This window comes from Lipotes vexillifer, unplaced genomic scaffold (assembly GCF_000442215.2).
Source record: "Lipotes vexillifer unplaced genomic scaffold, Lipotes_vexillifer_v1.1 scaffold570, whole genome shotgun sequence".
NCBI lineage: Eukaryota > Metazoa > Chordata > Mammalia > Artiodactyla > Lipotidae > Lipotes > Lipotes vexillifer.
Window position 1 is genome coordinate 2,505,691 of NW_006777801.1, and position 12,684 is coordinate 2,518,374.

Genomic DNA, 12,684 nt, shown 5'->3' on the forward strand with positions numbered 1-12,684 from the left:
TTTTTTTGCTATACGTGGGCCTCTCATTGTTGTGGCCTCTCCTGTTGCGGAGCGCAGGCTCAGCGGCCATGGCTCACGGGCCCAGCCACAGCATGTGGTATCTTCCCGGACTGTGGCACGAACCCATGTCCCCTGCATTGGCAGGCGGACTCTCAACCACTGCGCCACCAGGGAAGCCCCTAATTTTTGATAGTTTGATTAATATGTCTTGGCGTGTTTCTCCTTGGATTTATGCTGTATGGGACTCTCTGTGCTTCCTGGACTTGATTAACTATTTCCTTTCCCATATTAGGGAAGTTTTCAACTGTAATCTCTTCAAATATTTTCTCAGTCCCTTTCTTTTTCTCTTCTTCTGGGACCCCTGTAATTCGAATGTTGGTGCGTTTAGTGTTGTCCCAGAGGTCTCTGAGGCTGTCCTCAATTCTTTTCATTCTTTTTTCTTTATTCTGCTCTGCAGTAGTTATTTCCACTATTTTATCCTCCAGCTCACTTATCTGTTCTTCTGCCTCAGTTATTCTGCTATTGACCCCTTCTAGAGATTTTTAAATTTCATTTATTGTGTTGTTCATCACTGTTTGTTTGCTGTTTTTCTAGGTCCTTGTTAAACGTTTCTTTTATTTTCTCCATTCTATTTCCAAGGTTTTGGATCACCTTTACTCTCATTACTCTGAATTCTTTTTCAGGTAGACTGCCTTTTTCCTTTTTATTTGTTAGGTCTGGTGCGTTTTTACCTTGCTCCTTCATCTGCTGTGTGTTTCTCTGTCTTCTCATTTTGCTTTGCTTATCTTACTGTGTTTGCGGTCTCCTTTTCGCCAACTGCAGGTTCATAGTTCCCGTTGTTTTTGGTGTCTGCCCCCAGTGGCTAAGGTTGGTTCAGTGGGTTGTATAGGCTTCCTGGTGGAGGGGACTAGTGCCTGTGTTCTGGTGGATGAGGCTGGATCCTGTCTTTCTGGTGGGCAGGTGTACATCTGGTGGTGTGTTTTGGGGTGTCTGTGGACTTATTATGATTTTAGGCAGCCTCTCTGCTAATGGGTGGGGTTGTGTTCCTGTCTTGCTACTTGTTTGGCATAAGGTGTCCAGCATTGTAGCTTGCTGGTCGTTGAGTAGAGCTGGCTCTTGGTGTTGAGATGGAGATCTCTGGGAGATTTTCGCCGTTTGACATCACGTGGAGCTGGGAGGTCTCTTTTGGACCAGTGTCCTGAACTTGGCTGTCCCACCTCAGAGGCACAGCCCTGACACCTGGCTGGAGCACCAAGAGCCTGTCATCCACTTGGCTCAGAATAAAAGGGAGAAAAAGAAAGAAAGAAAGAAAGAAAGAAAGAAGATAAAATAAAGGTATTAAAATAAAAAATGTAATTGTTAAAAAAAATTTTTTTTAAGTAATAAAAAAAAGAAAGAAGAGAGCAACCATACCAGAAAACAAGTCCACCAGTGATAACAAGTGCTAAAAGCTGTACTAAAAACAACAACAACAACAAAAATCGGACATACAGAACCCTAGGACAAATGGTAAAAGCAAAGGTATACAGAGAAAATCACACACAGAAACATACACATACACATTCACAAAAAGAGAAAAAGGGAAAAAAAAAAAATATATATATATATATATCGTTGCTCCCAACGTCCACCTCCTCAGTTTGGGATGATTTGTTGTGTATTCAGCTATCCCACAGATGCAGGGTACATCAAGTTGATTGTGGAGATTTAATCCGCTGCTCCTGAGGCTGCTGGGAGAGATTTCTCTTTCTCTTCTTTGTTTGCACAGCTCCTGGGGTTCAGATTTGGATTTGGCCCTGCCTCTGCATGTAGGTTGCCTGAGTGCGTTTGTTCTTTGCCCAGACAGGACGGGGTTAAAGGAGCAACTGATTCGAGCGCTCTGTCTCATTCAGGCCGGGCGGGGGAGGGAGGGGCATGGATGCGGGGTGAGCCTATGGCAGCGGCGGCCGGCGTGATGTTGCACCAGCCTGAGGCGCGCCATGCGTTCTCCCGGGGAAGTTGTCCCTGTATCACAGGACCCTGGCAGTGGTGGGCTGTACAGCCTCTGGGGAGGGGAGATGTGAATAGTGACCTGTGCTTGCACACAGGCTTCTTGGTGGCTGCAGCAGCAGCCTTAGCGTCTCATGCCTGTCTCTGGGGTCTGCGCTGTTAGCCGCGGCTCGCGCCCGTCTCTGGAACTCCTTTAAGCAGCGCTCTTAATCCCCTCTCCTCGTGCACCAGGAAACAAAGAGGGAAGAAAAAGCCCCTTGCCTCTTTGGCAGGTCCAGACTTTCCCCCCCCCACACTCTCTCCCTGCTAACCGTGGTGCACTAACCCCTTCAGGCTGTGTTCACGCGGCCAACCCCAGTCCTCTCCCTGCGATCCGACCGAAGCCCGAGCCTCAGCTCGCAGCCCCGCCCGCCCTGGCGTGTGAGCAGACAAGCCTCTCGGGCTGGTGAGTGCTGGTCGGCACCGATCCTCTGTGCGGGAATCTCCCGCTTTGCCCTCCGCACCCCTGTTGCTGCGCTCTCCTCCGTGGCTCCGAAGCTTCCCCCTCCGCCTCCCGCAGTCTCTGCCCGCGAAGGGGCTTCCTAGTGTGTGGAAACCTTTCCTCCTTCACAGCTCCCTCCCAGAGGTGCAGGTCCTGTCCCTATTGTTTTGCCTCTGTTTATTCTTTTTTCTTTTGCCCTACCCAGGTACGTGGGGAGTTTCTTGCCTTTTGGGAGGTCTGAGGTCTTCTGCCAGCGTTCAGAAGGTGTTCTGTAGGAGTTGTTCCACATGTAGATAGATGTATTTCTAATGTATTTGTGGGGAGGAAGGTGATCTCCACGTCTTACTCTTCCGCCATCTTGAAGCTCCTCTCCTAAATGTCGTGGCTATAGGTAGGAGGCCTCAGTTCCTTGCCACATGGCTCTCTCCTTAGGGCTGCTTGAGTGTCCTAATGACATGGTAGCTGGCTCACCCCAGGATGAGTGATCTGGCACAAGGGGCCATCCCTGGTTTCGCATCAACATGATCTCAGGCGCAAACCTTCTTTTTCCATTTTGTCTTTAAGTTACTTGTTGAAACAACCGGCCCGCAGTCCCCAGGACTGTCGCGGCTTTGGCTGGTGGGGCCCCTCCAGAGCCGGCCGGACCCACTGTTTTAAATTTTACTTGAAAAGGTAATTTGAGGTTGAAGGAAAAGATACTGAGTATATTATTTGCAAATGTAACTAGCACACATTTATCCTGCTTCCCAACTTTACAGACGCTCTGTACCCAAAAAAGTTTACTTACATTCCTTCCTGGTCAGTATTTTGCTGCTATCAGAGGTAACCACCATTCTGACTTACATCATCATATTTCTTCAGATATTCTTTCTATCTCTGTTAGTTTACATGTGCAGGAAAGGTAAATTGAACTAAAAAGAAACAACTCTTTGCAACCAGTTACATTTTATCAGTTTAATTATGAAATATTTTAGATCCAGTTACAACTTTCATACTCCCTTTTTTCAAAAGATGATGAATTACTTAGAGCGTTGTGTGTAGAACAAAGCTAATGGGAAATATGTAATAGAAGATTTGAGAGTCCTTTTAATAGAACCAAATGTTACTGAATTAATAGAAGCACACGAAATGTAGGAATCTCATTTTTTTATTAATAAAAATGATTTTTAAATACTTCCTATTATTGCCACACTAAATATTAAAAACTATTTTTGTACAGTGATAAGAAATAATGTGAATATTAAATTTTTAATTCGATTTTTAGATTGCTTTTCTTTTCTTTTTTTTTTTTTTTTTTTGCGGTACGCGGGCCTCTCACAGTTGTGGCCTCTCCCGTTGCAGAGCACAGGCTCTGGACGCACATGCTCAGCGGCCATGACTCACAGGCCCAGCCACTCCGCGGCATGTGGGATCTTCCTGGATCGGGGCACGAACCCGTGTCCCCTGCATTGGCAGGCGGACTCTCAACCACTGTGCCACCAGGGAAGCCCTAGATTGCTTTTCTTTACTCTTACTCTGAATCTATCCACAAAGGTCAACCACATATCTTCTCTGTAGTTTCTCATATTTCTGTTTTTGTCTTATCCATTCTCTATTGCCCACTGCCTTTCAACAGTGTGATCTCTGAATTCTTTTTGAGTGGATGTATATACTGAATGTAATTTGAATTATGGTGGAATTTCAAAGTAGGAGATATGTTTTCTGTTGGATTTAATCTTACACTTTCCCATGTTTTAATGTAGGGAATTTATTATTTTATTTATTTATTTATTTATTTATTTTTGTGGCACGTGGGCCCCTCACTATTGTGGCCCCTCCCGCTGCGGAGCACAGGCTCCGGACGCCCAGGCCCATCGGCTATGGCTCATGGGCCCAGCCACTCCACGGCATGTGGGATCCTCCCCGACCGGGGCACGAACCCGTGTCCCCTGCATCGGCAGGTGGACTCTCAACCACTGCGCCACCAGGGAAGCCCTGATATGACACTTTTAATAAGGCCATCTCATTTGTAGATATATTGTACTTCCTAATTTTCACCATTTCAACCTCCTGTATTTTGTGTTGGTATGTTATCCACACTCTTAAGATTATTTCCTCCTCGTCATAGTCAAATAAATCTAGTCTTATTTCTCTTATCTTTTGTTTTCTATATGGAATAGTCTCTGATCTTTTGTTTTCTGTATAGAATGGCTTCTAAATATAAATTTTCTTAAATCCATATGTACCCAGGCATTTGAATACTCAGGCATCTGAGTACTTCATTACATTTTTTTGATATGGTTGGATCTGAACATATTCAATATATTAAATAATACTCTATTATGATAAGTATATATGTCTGTATTTCCACTTATGTGTGTAGAAATATCTATGAAATTTATTTTAGAATAGCAAAGGGGACTTTACAAAATACATTTTAAAGGGGAAGGTTAGATCCGATAAGGTTGAGAAACACTCTTCTAGACAAGTTAGTGCAGTGGAGTCTTCCAGGTATTTTACTGGAACTGTTCAGGACCCAGTGGGAGCCTGTCACAGGGGAATGGGCAGTTCAGGCAGGGAGTGGAATGTATGGCAGTGATCATGGAAACTAGAGACTGCCTGGGGCAAGTTTGAGATGATTTTGAAAAAGTATGACTCGTTTCTATATGTTTCTATGTGTCTCTTTTTTTGGGGGGGGGCGGTACGTGGGCCTCACACCGCTGTGGCCTCTCCCGTCGCGGAGCACAGGCTCCGGACGCACAGGCCCAGCGGCCATGGCCCACAGGCCCAGCCACTCCGCGGCACGCGGGATCCTTCCGGACCGGGGCACGAACCCCCGCCCCGTGCATTGGCAGGCGGACCCCCAATCACTGCACCACCAGGGAAGCCCTCCATGTGTCTCTTTTAAACTGAAAGTTCCTTGAGGGGCAGAGACCATTTTTCCTTACTCTGAATACCTAACTACTGGTATTTGTCCATGGAAAGTACATAATAAATGTTAGAAGAATGGGCAGCTCCACACAGGTGTGCAAGTTTGATGAGGAGAGAATGTGGGCCTGGCTGGAAGCCAGATTGCTACAAGAGTACTGAAGGTTGGATCATTTATTTGCCATATACCCAGGGGAAAATTTAATAATTGCCTGAGTGCTCTTGCGGGAATCTCCCCAAATCGTAAAAGAATTGAAATTAAATTAGCATACTATTTTAAGGCAAGGGTCCTGAGAATATAGGAGGCTGTGAACTTGGAGAGGAAAAAAAATTACATTGTTATTTTTATTAACCTCAAACTGAAATTTAGCATTTCCTTCGATTTTGAATGCAGGTAATGGTGGTAGTATTAGCAGTACCTGTAATTTTTTTTTTTGCTACTGGAAGCCACGGATATTTTTAGTTTCAGTTGTTGCAGACACTTTGCAATATTGTTTATGCTCATTATTTTCTTATTATGGTAATTAGACCTGCTGCTCGATCTTTTTGCTTAAATCATTAATAAAGAAGCGCCTATATTACCTATTGCAATTTTTAAGTAATTATATTTTTAAATTATATTTTAAAACATTGTTCTGAAATTCTAGAGTAAGCAAAACTAACGTATAATGATAGAAATCAGATGAGTGGTTGCTTCTTGTATAGAAGATTGGGAAAGGCGCACAAGAAAACTTTTTGGAGTGGTGGAAATGTCCCATGTCTTTGGTGTACATTTGTCAAAGGTGATTGAATGCTGAACTTAAGTTCTGCATTTAACTGTATGTACATATACCTCAATTAAAAAAATAAATACATTAAAAAATATTCTGAGAAGGGGTCCATAGGCTTCTCCAAATTGCCAAAGAAATCTCTGGGAACAAAAAAAGGTCAAGAACCCTTTTTCTGGGCTTCCCTGGTGGCGCAGTGGTTGAGAGTCCGCCTGCTGATGCAGGGGACACGGGTTCGTGCCCCGGTCTGGGAAGATCCCACATGCCGCGGAGCGGCTGGGCCCGTGAGCCATGGCCGCTGAGCTTGCGCGTCCGGAGCCTGTGCTCCGCAACGGGAGAGGCCACAACAGTGAGAGGCCCGCATACCGCAAAAAAAAAAAAAAAAAAAAAAAGAACGCTTTTTCTGAGGCTATCATGTTGCCTTTGCCTTTCTCCTTTAAGTGCCCATTCTCTCAGTTCCTTTTTTTTTTTAATTAATTTTTATTGGAGTATAATTCCTTTACAGTGTTGTGTTTTTACTGTACAGCAAAGTGAATCAGCTATACATATACATGCATTCCCTCTTTTTTGGATTTCCTTCCCATTTAGGTCACCACAGAGCATTGAGTAGAGTTCCCTGTGCTATACAGTAGGTTCTTATTAGTTATCTATTTTATACATAGTATCAATAGTGTATGTCAGTCCCAATCTCCCAGTTCATCCCACCCTGCCCCTTCCCCCTTGATATCCATGTTTGTTCTCTACATCTGTGTCTCTGTTTCTGCTTTGCAAATAAGATTATCTATACCAGATTCCACATATATGCATTAATAAAAGATATTCGTTTTTCTCTTTCCGACTTACTTCACTCTGTATGACAGCCTCTAGGTCCATCCACGTCTCTACAAATGACCCAGTTTCTTTCCTTTTTAAGGCTGAGTAACATTCCATTGTATATGTGTACCGCATCTTCTTTATCCATTCATCTTTCCATGGCCGTTTAGGTTGCTTCCATGACCTGGCTGTTATCAATAGTGCTGCTATGAACATTGGGATGCATGTGTGTTTTTGAATTATGGTTTTCTCAGGGTTTATGCCTAGGAGTGGGATTGCTGAGTCATATGGTAGTTCTATTTTTAGTTTTTTAAGGAACCTCCATACTGTTCTCCATAGTGGCTGTATCAATTTACATTCCCACCAACAGTGCAAGAGGGTTCCCTTTTCTCCACACCCTCTCCGGCATCTCTCAGTTGCCTTTGCTATTCATTTTCTTTTTTCTAAATGTGTTCTCACTTTTTTGAGCCAAGAAAAGTCAGAAAAGAAAAAGAGCAGCTATGAAAGAAATTCTTTGCTTGGCTCATTTGCCAATCTTGAAGTCAATAAAACTGTGGCCTTCCTAACATAGTTATATACTTGTTTAGACTTTAAGAAATTTCTAGTGAGAACTACTCTTCTAAAAACTAATTTGTAGGGGCTTCCCTGGTGGTGCAGTGGTTGAGAGTCCGCCTGCCGATGCAGGGGACACAGGTTCGTGCCCTGGTCTGGGAAGATCCCACATGCCGCGGAGCGGCTGGGCCCGTGAGCCATGGCCACTGGGTCTGCGCGTCCAGAGCCTGTGCTCCACAACGGGAGAGGCCACAACAGTGAGAGGCCCGCGTACCGCAAAACAACAACAACAACAAAAAAACAAAAAAAACTAATTTGTAGATGATTTCATAATGGAATGATTTTTCTTATCTCCAGTTTCACTTGGAGTTTTATTAGGATTCTTATACAGAAGTATCATTAAATATGCAGTTCTGTTATGAAGTAGGCACAAACATTTGTAACACAGATTGGAAGAAAAGAAAATGTATTAGGAATCAGAAAAGCATCGAGTGGGGCTTCCCTGGTGACGCAGTGGTTAAGAATCCGCCTGCCAATGCAGGGGACATGGGTTCGAGCCCTGGTCCGGGAAGATCCCACATGCCGCAGAGCGACTAAGCCCGTGTGCCACAACTACCGAAGCCTGTGTGCCTAGATGTCATGCTCCACAAAAAGAGAAGCAACCACAATGAGAAGCCCCCATGCCTCAATGAAGAGTAGCCCCTGCTTGCCGCAGCTAGAGAAATCCCGCGTGCAGCAGCCAAGACCCAACGCAGCCATAAATAAGTAAATAAATAAACAAATAATTTAAAAAAAAAGCATTGAGGAAGTAAGGAAAGAAAAATGAATATTACTGACAATCTATTCCACATTTTCTTTTTCAGAAATTCCATCTAGGTGTCTTTGATGTAGTGTGACTGTATATTCTAAGTTCAAATATGTTTTACTTTTATAAAATTCAGAGTACTACAGATACGAAATATTAGCCTATATTTATTTTAAAATGTGATGATAGTGCTTGAAAATGTTAAACATAGTGGTAGATAATATGCAGAACAAACATTAGGTTCTTTTTTAGGGACACACAGTGTTAAGACTACTCATAGTACAGTTCTTGTTTATCATTTTATTTATTTTATTTTATTAAAAACATATTTATTTATTTTTGGCTGCATCGGGTCTTCGTTGCTGCACGCAGGCTTTCTCTAGTTGCAGTGAGCAGGGGCTACTCTTTGTTGCAGCGTGCAGGCTTCTCATTGCGGTGGCTTCTCGTGGAGCACAGGCTTTAAACGCATGGGCTTCAGTAGTTGTGGCTCGTGGGCTCTAGAGCACAGGCTCAGTAGTAGTAGCACACGGGCTCAGTTGCTCTGCAGCATGTGGGATCTTCCCAGACCAGGGCTCAAACCCGTGCCAGGCACATTCTTAACCACTGTGCCACCAGGGACATCCCTGTCTATCATTTTATACTTATAACCATAAGTTTTTCTCTGCTATTCTAATATTTTCACAGTCTTTTTTATTTATCTGGATAAACTTAATAGGACACTTGTTTTAAATAGATTACAAAGTATTCTAAGAAAGATTGAGCTAAGGTGAATAATTCTAACAGATTGTTGTCCAGATAGCATCTGCATGTCTTTTATGACTTGGTATTAGATAAAAAGCCTAAAATACTGTTTGACGGTTTCTTTGCAGCCCCTCGTATGGAAAATTTGAAATGCAGAGGAGAAACAATAGCTAAGGAGATCAGTGAAGCCATGAAGGTAAAAGCTACATACTAAATTATAAGTGAATAACATGTGTGGCTAGGTGTTTGCTTTTAGCATTCTTAGGTGTTTTAGTCTGTTGTAACAGGAATTCTCAGTAGTCTTTTAAATAGATCTTTAATGAATTTGTTAAGTGATGATAACATTCCGAATAATTACCATTTATTAGACACCTACTATGTGCCAGTATTATACCTGGCTTCTTTAAAGGGTGGTTATATTTTTGAGTTCTGAGAGTTAGCAATCCACCAAACAATTTTGGATAATAATACCAGTTAACATTTAGTCAGCATTTAGTATGGATTAGGCACCATTTAACTGCTTTACATGTATTATATTTCCTCATTTAATCCTTACACTAACCCTCTGAGATAGGTACTGCTACTGTTTTACAGTTAAGGAAACCAAGGCACAGGGGGGCTAAGTAAATTGCCCAAATAAGTAATTGTGCCAGGATTTAAACCCTAGATGTTTAGCTCCAGAGCCTATACTCTTAGCCACTATATTATACTGTGTTGATGCAAATAATCAATAAAAAATATACAATAAGAATAGAAGAAGAGTTTTATTAGAGCCAAACTGAGGACTATAGCCCAGGAAACAGCTTCTCAGTAGCTCTGCTGGGACTGCTCTGAAGGGGTAGGGGAGGAGACAGGATATATGAATTTTTTTGGCTGGAAAAACTGTGGTCAAGTTCACAGCTTGGTAAAAGATTACTGCTAACCACAAAGAACAGACATCTCAGGTGAATGAATTTAGGATATTTTCTGTGTATGGGAAGATGCAAGAATCTGGGGTCATTGAAATTCATCCTTAAATATGCATCTTAACTATCTAGAAGCCTATATATCCAAAGCACAGAATGCCTGAATTCCCCTGAGGGCTCACTGTCTTGGGTGGCTGCAGTGGGTTGCAGTTTAACCCTTTATGTAAGTGGATGATGAACAAATTCTTTTCTTTAATGATGAAAGCAGATGTACAATGTATGTTTGACAGGCCACAAGACAGGCTGTTTCAGTTAGCATAAAGTTCAGGCTAAATCATGTATAAGCCAGAGTGATTTCCCCATACCTCAATATGTGAAAATTTCTTCCATCAACTGTATATCCAACTTGGAGTTTTAATATTATCATAAAATTGTTTATATTATTGACATTTATTTTGCCCAAACAGAAAATATTTAGATTTCTAGTACAGGAAAATTATTTTAAAACTCCTTCAGAATCTCCTCTGTTTTGATCATCTTCTGTAACACTCTTTTGTGGTTTGTACTGATGCCATGATTTTCTGGTACTCACACTTCTCTCATAACGTTTTTTTTTTTTTGGCGGTATGCGGGCCTCTCACTGTTGTGGCCTCTCCCATTGCGGAGCACAGGCTCCGGACGCGCAGGCTCAGTGGCCATGGCTCACGGGCCCAGCCGCTTCGCGGCATGTGGGATCTTCCCGGACTGGGGCATGAACCCGTGTCCCCTGCATCGGCAGGCGGACTCTCAACCACTGCGCCACCAGGGAAGCTCTCATAACATGTTCTTAATCAGGAGTTGGCAAACTGTGGTGGGACAGGGTAAAATCCAGCCTGCCACCTGTTTTTGTAAATAAAACTATTTTGGAACACAGCCATGTACATTCGTTTACTTATTGTCTATGGCTTCTTTACATTACAACAGGAAAGTTGAATAATTGTGACAGATGTAAAGGCCCTCAGAGCCTAAAATGTTTACTGTATGGCCCTTTACAGAAAAATGTGCTGATCCCTGCTCTTGATAATTAAGATTTCTAAAATACTTACTATCGTAAAATATGGAATTTCAGACATTAAATTTTAAACTCTGAAATTCTGTTACCTCCTGTTTTGCCAGTTTTATTTTAGTACCAGGCATTATAGGAACAGAACATATCTTTTTAGTTTTAGCTTTTTATTAAAATTCCTCAGCTAAAACTGGTATTTTAAGGTAAAGTCGAATTCTATGACCTAAAAAATTAGGTTTTAGCAAAACCCTTGATCTGAAGAGTTAAAATACTCAAGTGTTGTGTCTATCTCTGTGTGTTTGTGTTTCAACCTGAGATTAATGTTAAGTATTACTGTTGTTTGTTTTTTAAGTCCTTGCCTGCATTAATTGAACAAGGAAATGGATTTTCCCAAGTTTTAAAGATGCAGCCTATTATCCAGCTCCAGAGAGTCCACCAAGAAGTGTTTTCCAGTTGTAGGAAACCAGATGTTAAACCTGAGAGCTTTATAGCACAAATAGAAACCACACCAGCAGAGACTTCTGCTAGGAAAGACACTGACTTGGTACTGAGAAGAAAGCGAACTAAAGACTGCCCCCAGAGAAAATGGTATCCACTGCGGCCAAAGAGAATCAGTCTTGACACATAAACTCTTTTTGTTTATCTTGGGAGTTGAGATTAGGCACTATCAACATTTAGATTCCAGCTTAATGCCTGGACGGGACTTCATTTAAAACAACAGATAAGTAGTGATTCTTTTATACATATATAGTAGCTTTGTGCTGGGGTATGATGTAATATTGTATTTCTTTCCTCACCTTTGCATTGATAGTCAGTGACAAGCGTATTGTTTGAATATTGGCACAAAGCCTGTCAATGGTCATTAAGAGTGCAAACTTTTACTGTCCTTGAATACCATCAACACTTGGCTGCCTTACAGCTTTTATGGAATTTCAGAAGTAACATATTCCATTGGGTTTCCTGGATGTACATCTTTCTTTTAAAAAAAGAGCTGTGTGACAGTTGTCATTATTTAAGGGCTGAAAGTCATCATCAGTTCTGCACAGGATTAGATGCAGTTTGATTTATCAAATTAGCATGCAGGTGACAAGACTGGCTCTGACTTTGTTACTCTAAGTTCTGCTAATTTGGATTTGTGGGATTAATTTTAGGATTTTTGGGTTTTGTTTTGTAAGGTAAAGAAGATGATTATTTTGTGAAGATGATTATTATGTGTAAAAATTTGTTATAAATAAAAATTGGCATGTAGCCAATGTTTCTTACCCACAGTTTTGTTTTCCATAGATCTCTTAATTTTTAAACTTAATTTGACTTGGAACTAATAGTTTCTTTTCAGGATTTCTCATTATTTCTTTGTAAATGACTCCAGGTCAAAAATATATATCAGATTAATACATTAAACAAATTGTCATTGTGGAACAAATATAGATGCAATCATACTGAACTGTTTTACATTTAAGAATGTTTATATATCAAGTATATAATCATTGGTAGAAGTCTGAGAAAGCTATATTGCCTATACTTCTCACATTAACTGCAGTTTCTTATCTCTTATTGTGTCTCTTACATTAATACAATGTAGGCAGTGTCATCTAATTTGCCAGCTGTTTCCCTATTAATGACTGAATACCTTCATTCCTTTGCAGAGGAATTTACTAATCATGAGGCTGGAAAATCTG

The 12,684-nt window shown here is 41.6% G+C and overlaps 1 protein-coding gene across 1 annotated transcript in view; it reads left to right on the forward strand.

Moving 5' to 3' along the window:
- The window catches only part of NSL1 (NSL1 component of MIS12 kinetochore complex), a 47,601-nt gene extending 35,968 nt beyond the window's left edge, over nt 1–11,633 (forward strand). Inside the window, exons 5-6 of the mRNA XM_007451306.1 lie at nt 9,184–9,251; nt 11,358–11,633. Of these exons, the coding sequence (XP_007451368.1) occupies nt 9,184–9,251; nt 11,358–11,633 (344 nt within the window). The remainder of the gene's footprint in view (nt 1–9,183; nt 9,252–11,357) is intronic.
- Nucleotides 11,634–12,684: the final 1,051 nt, after the last annotated feature.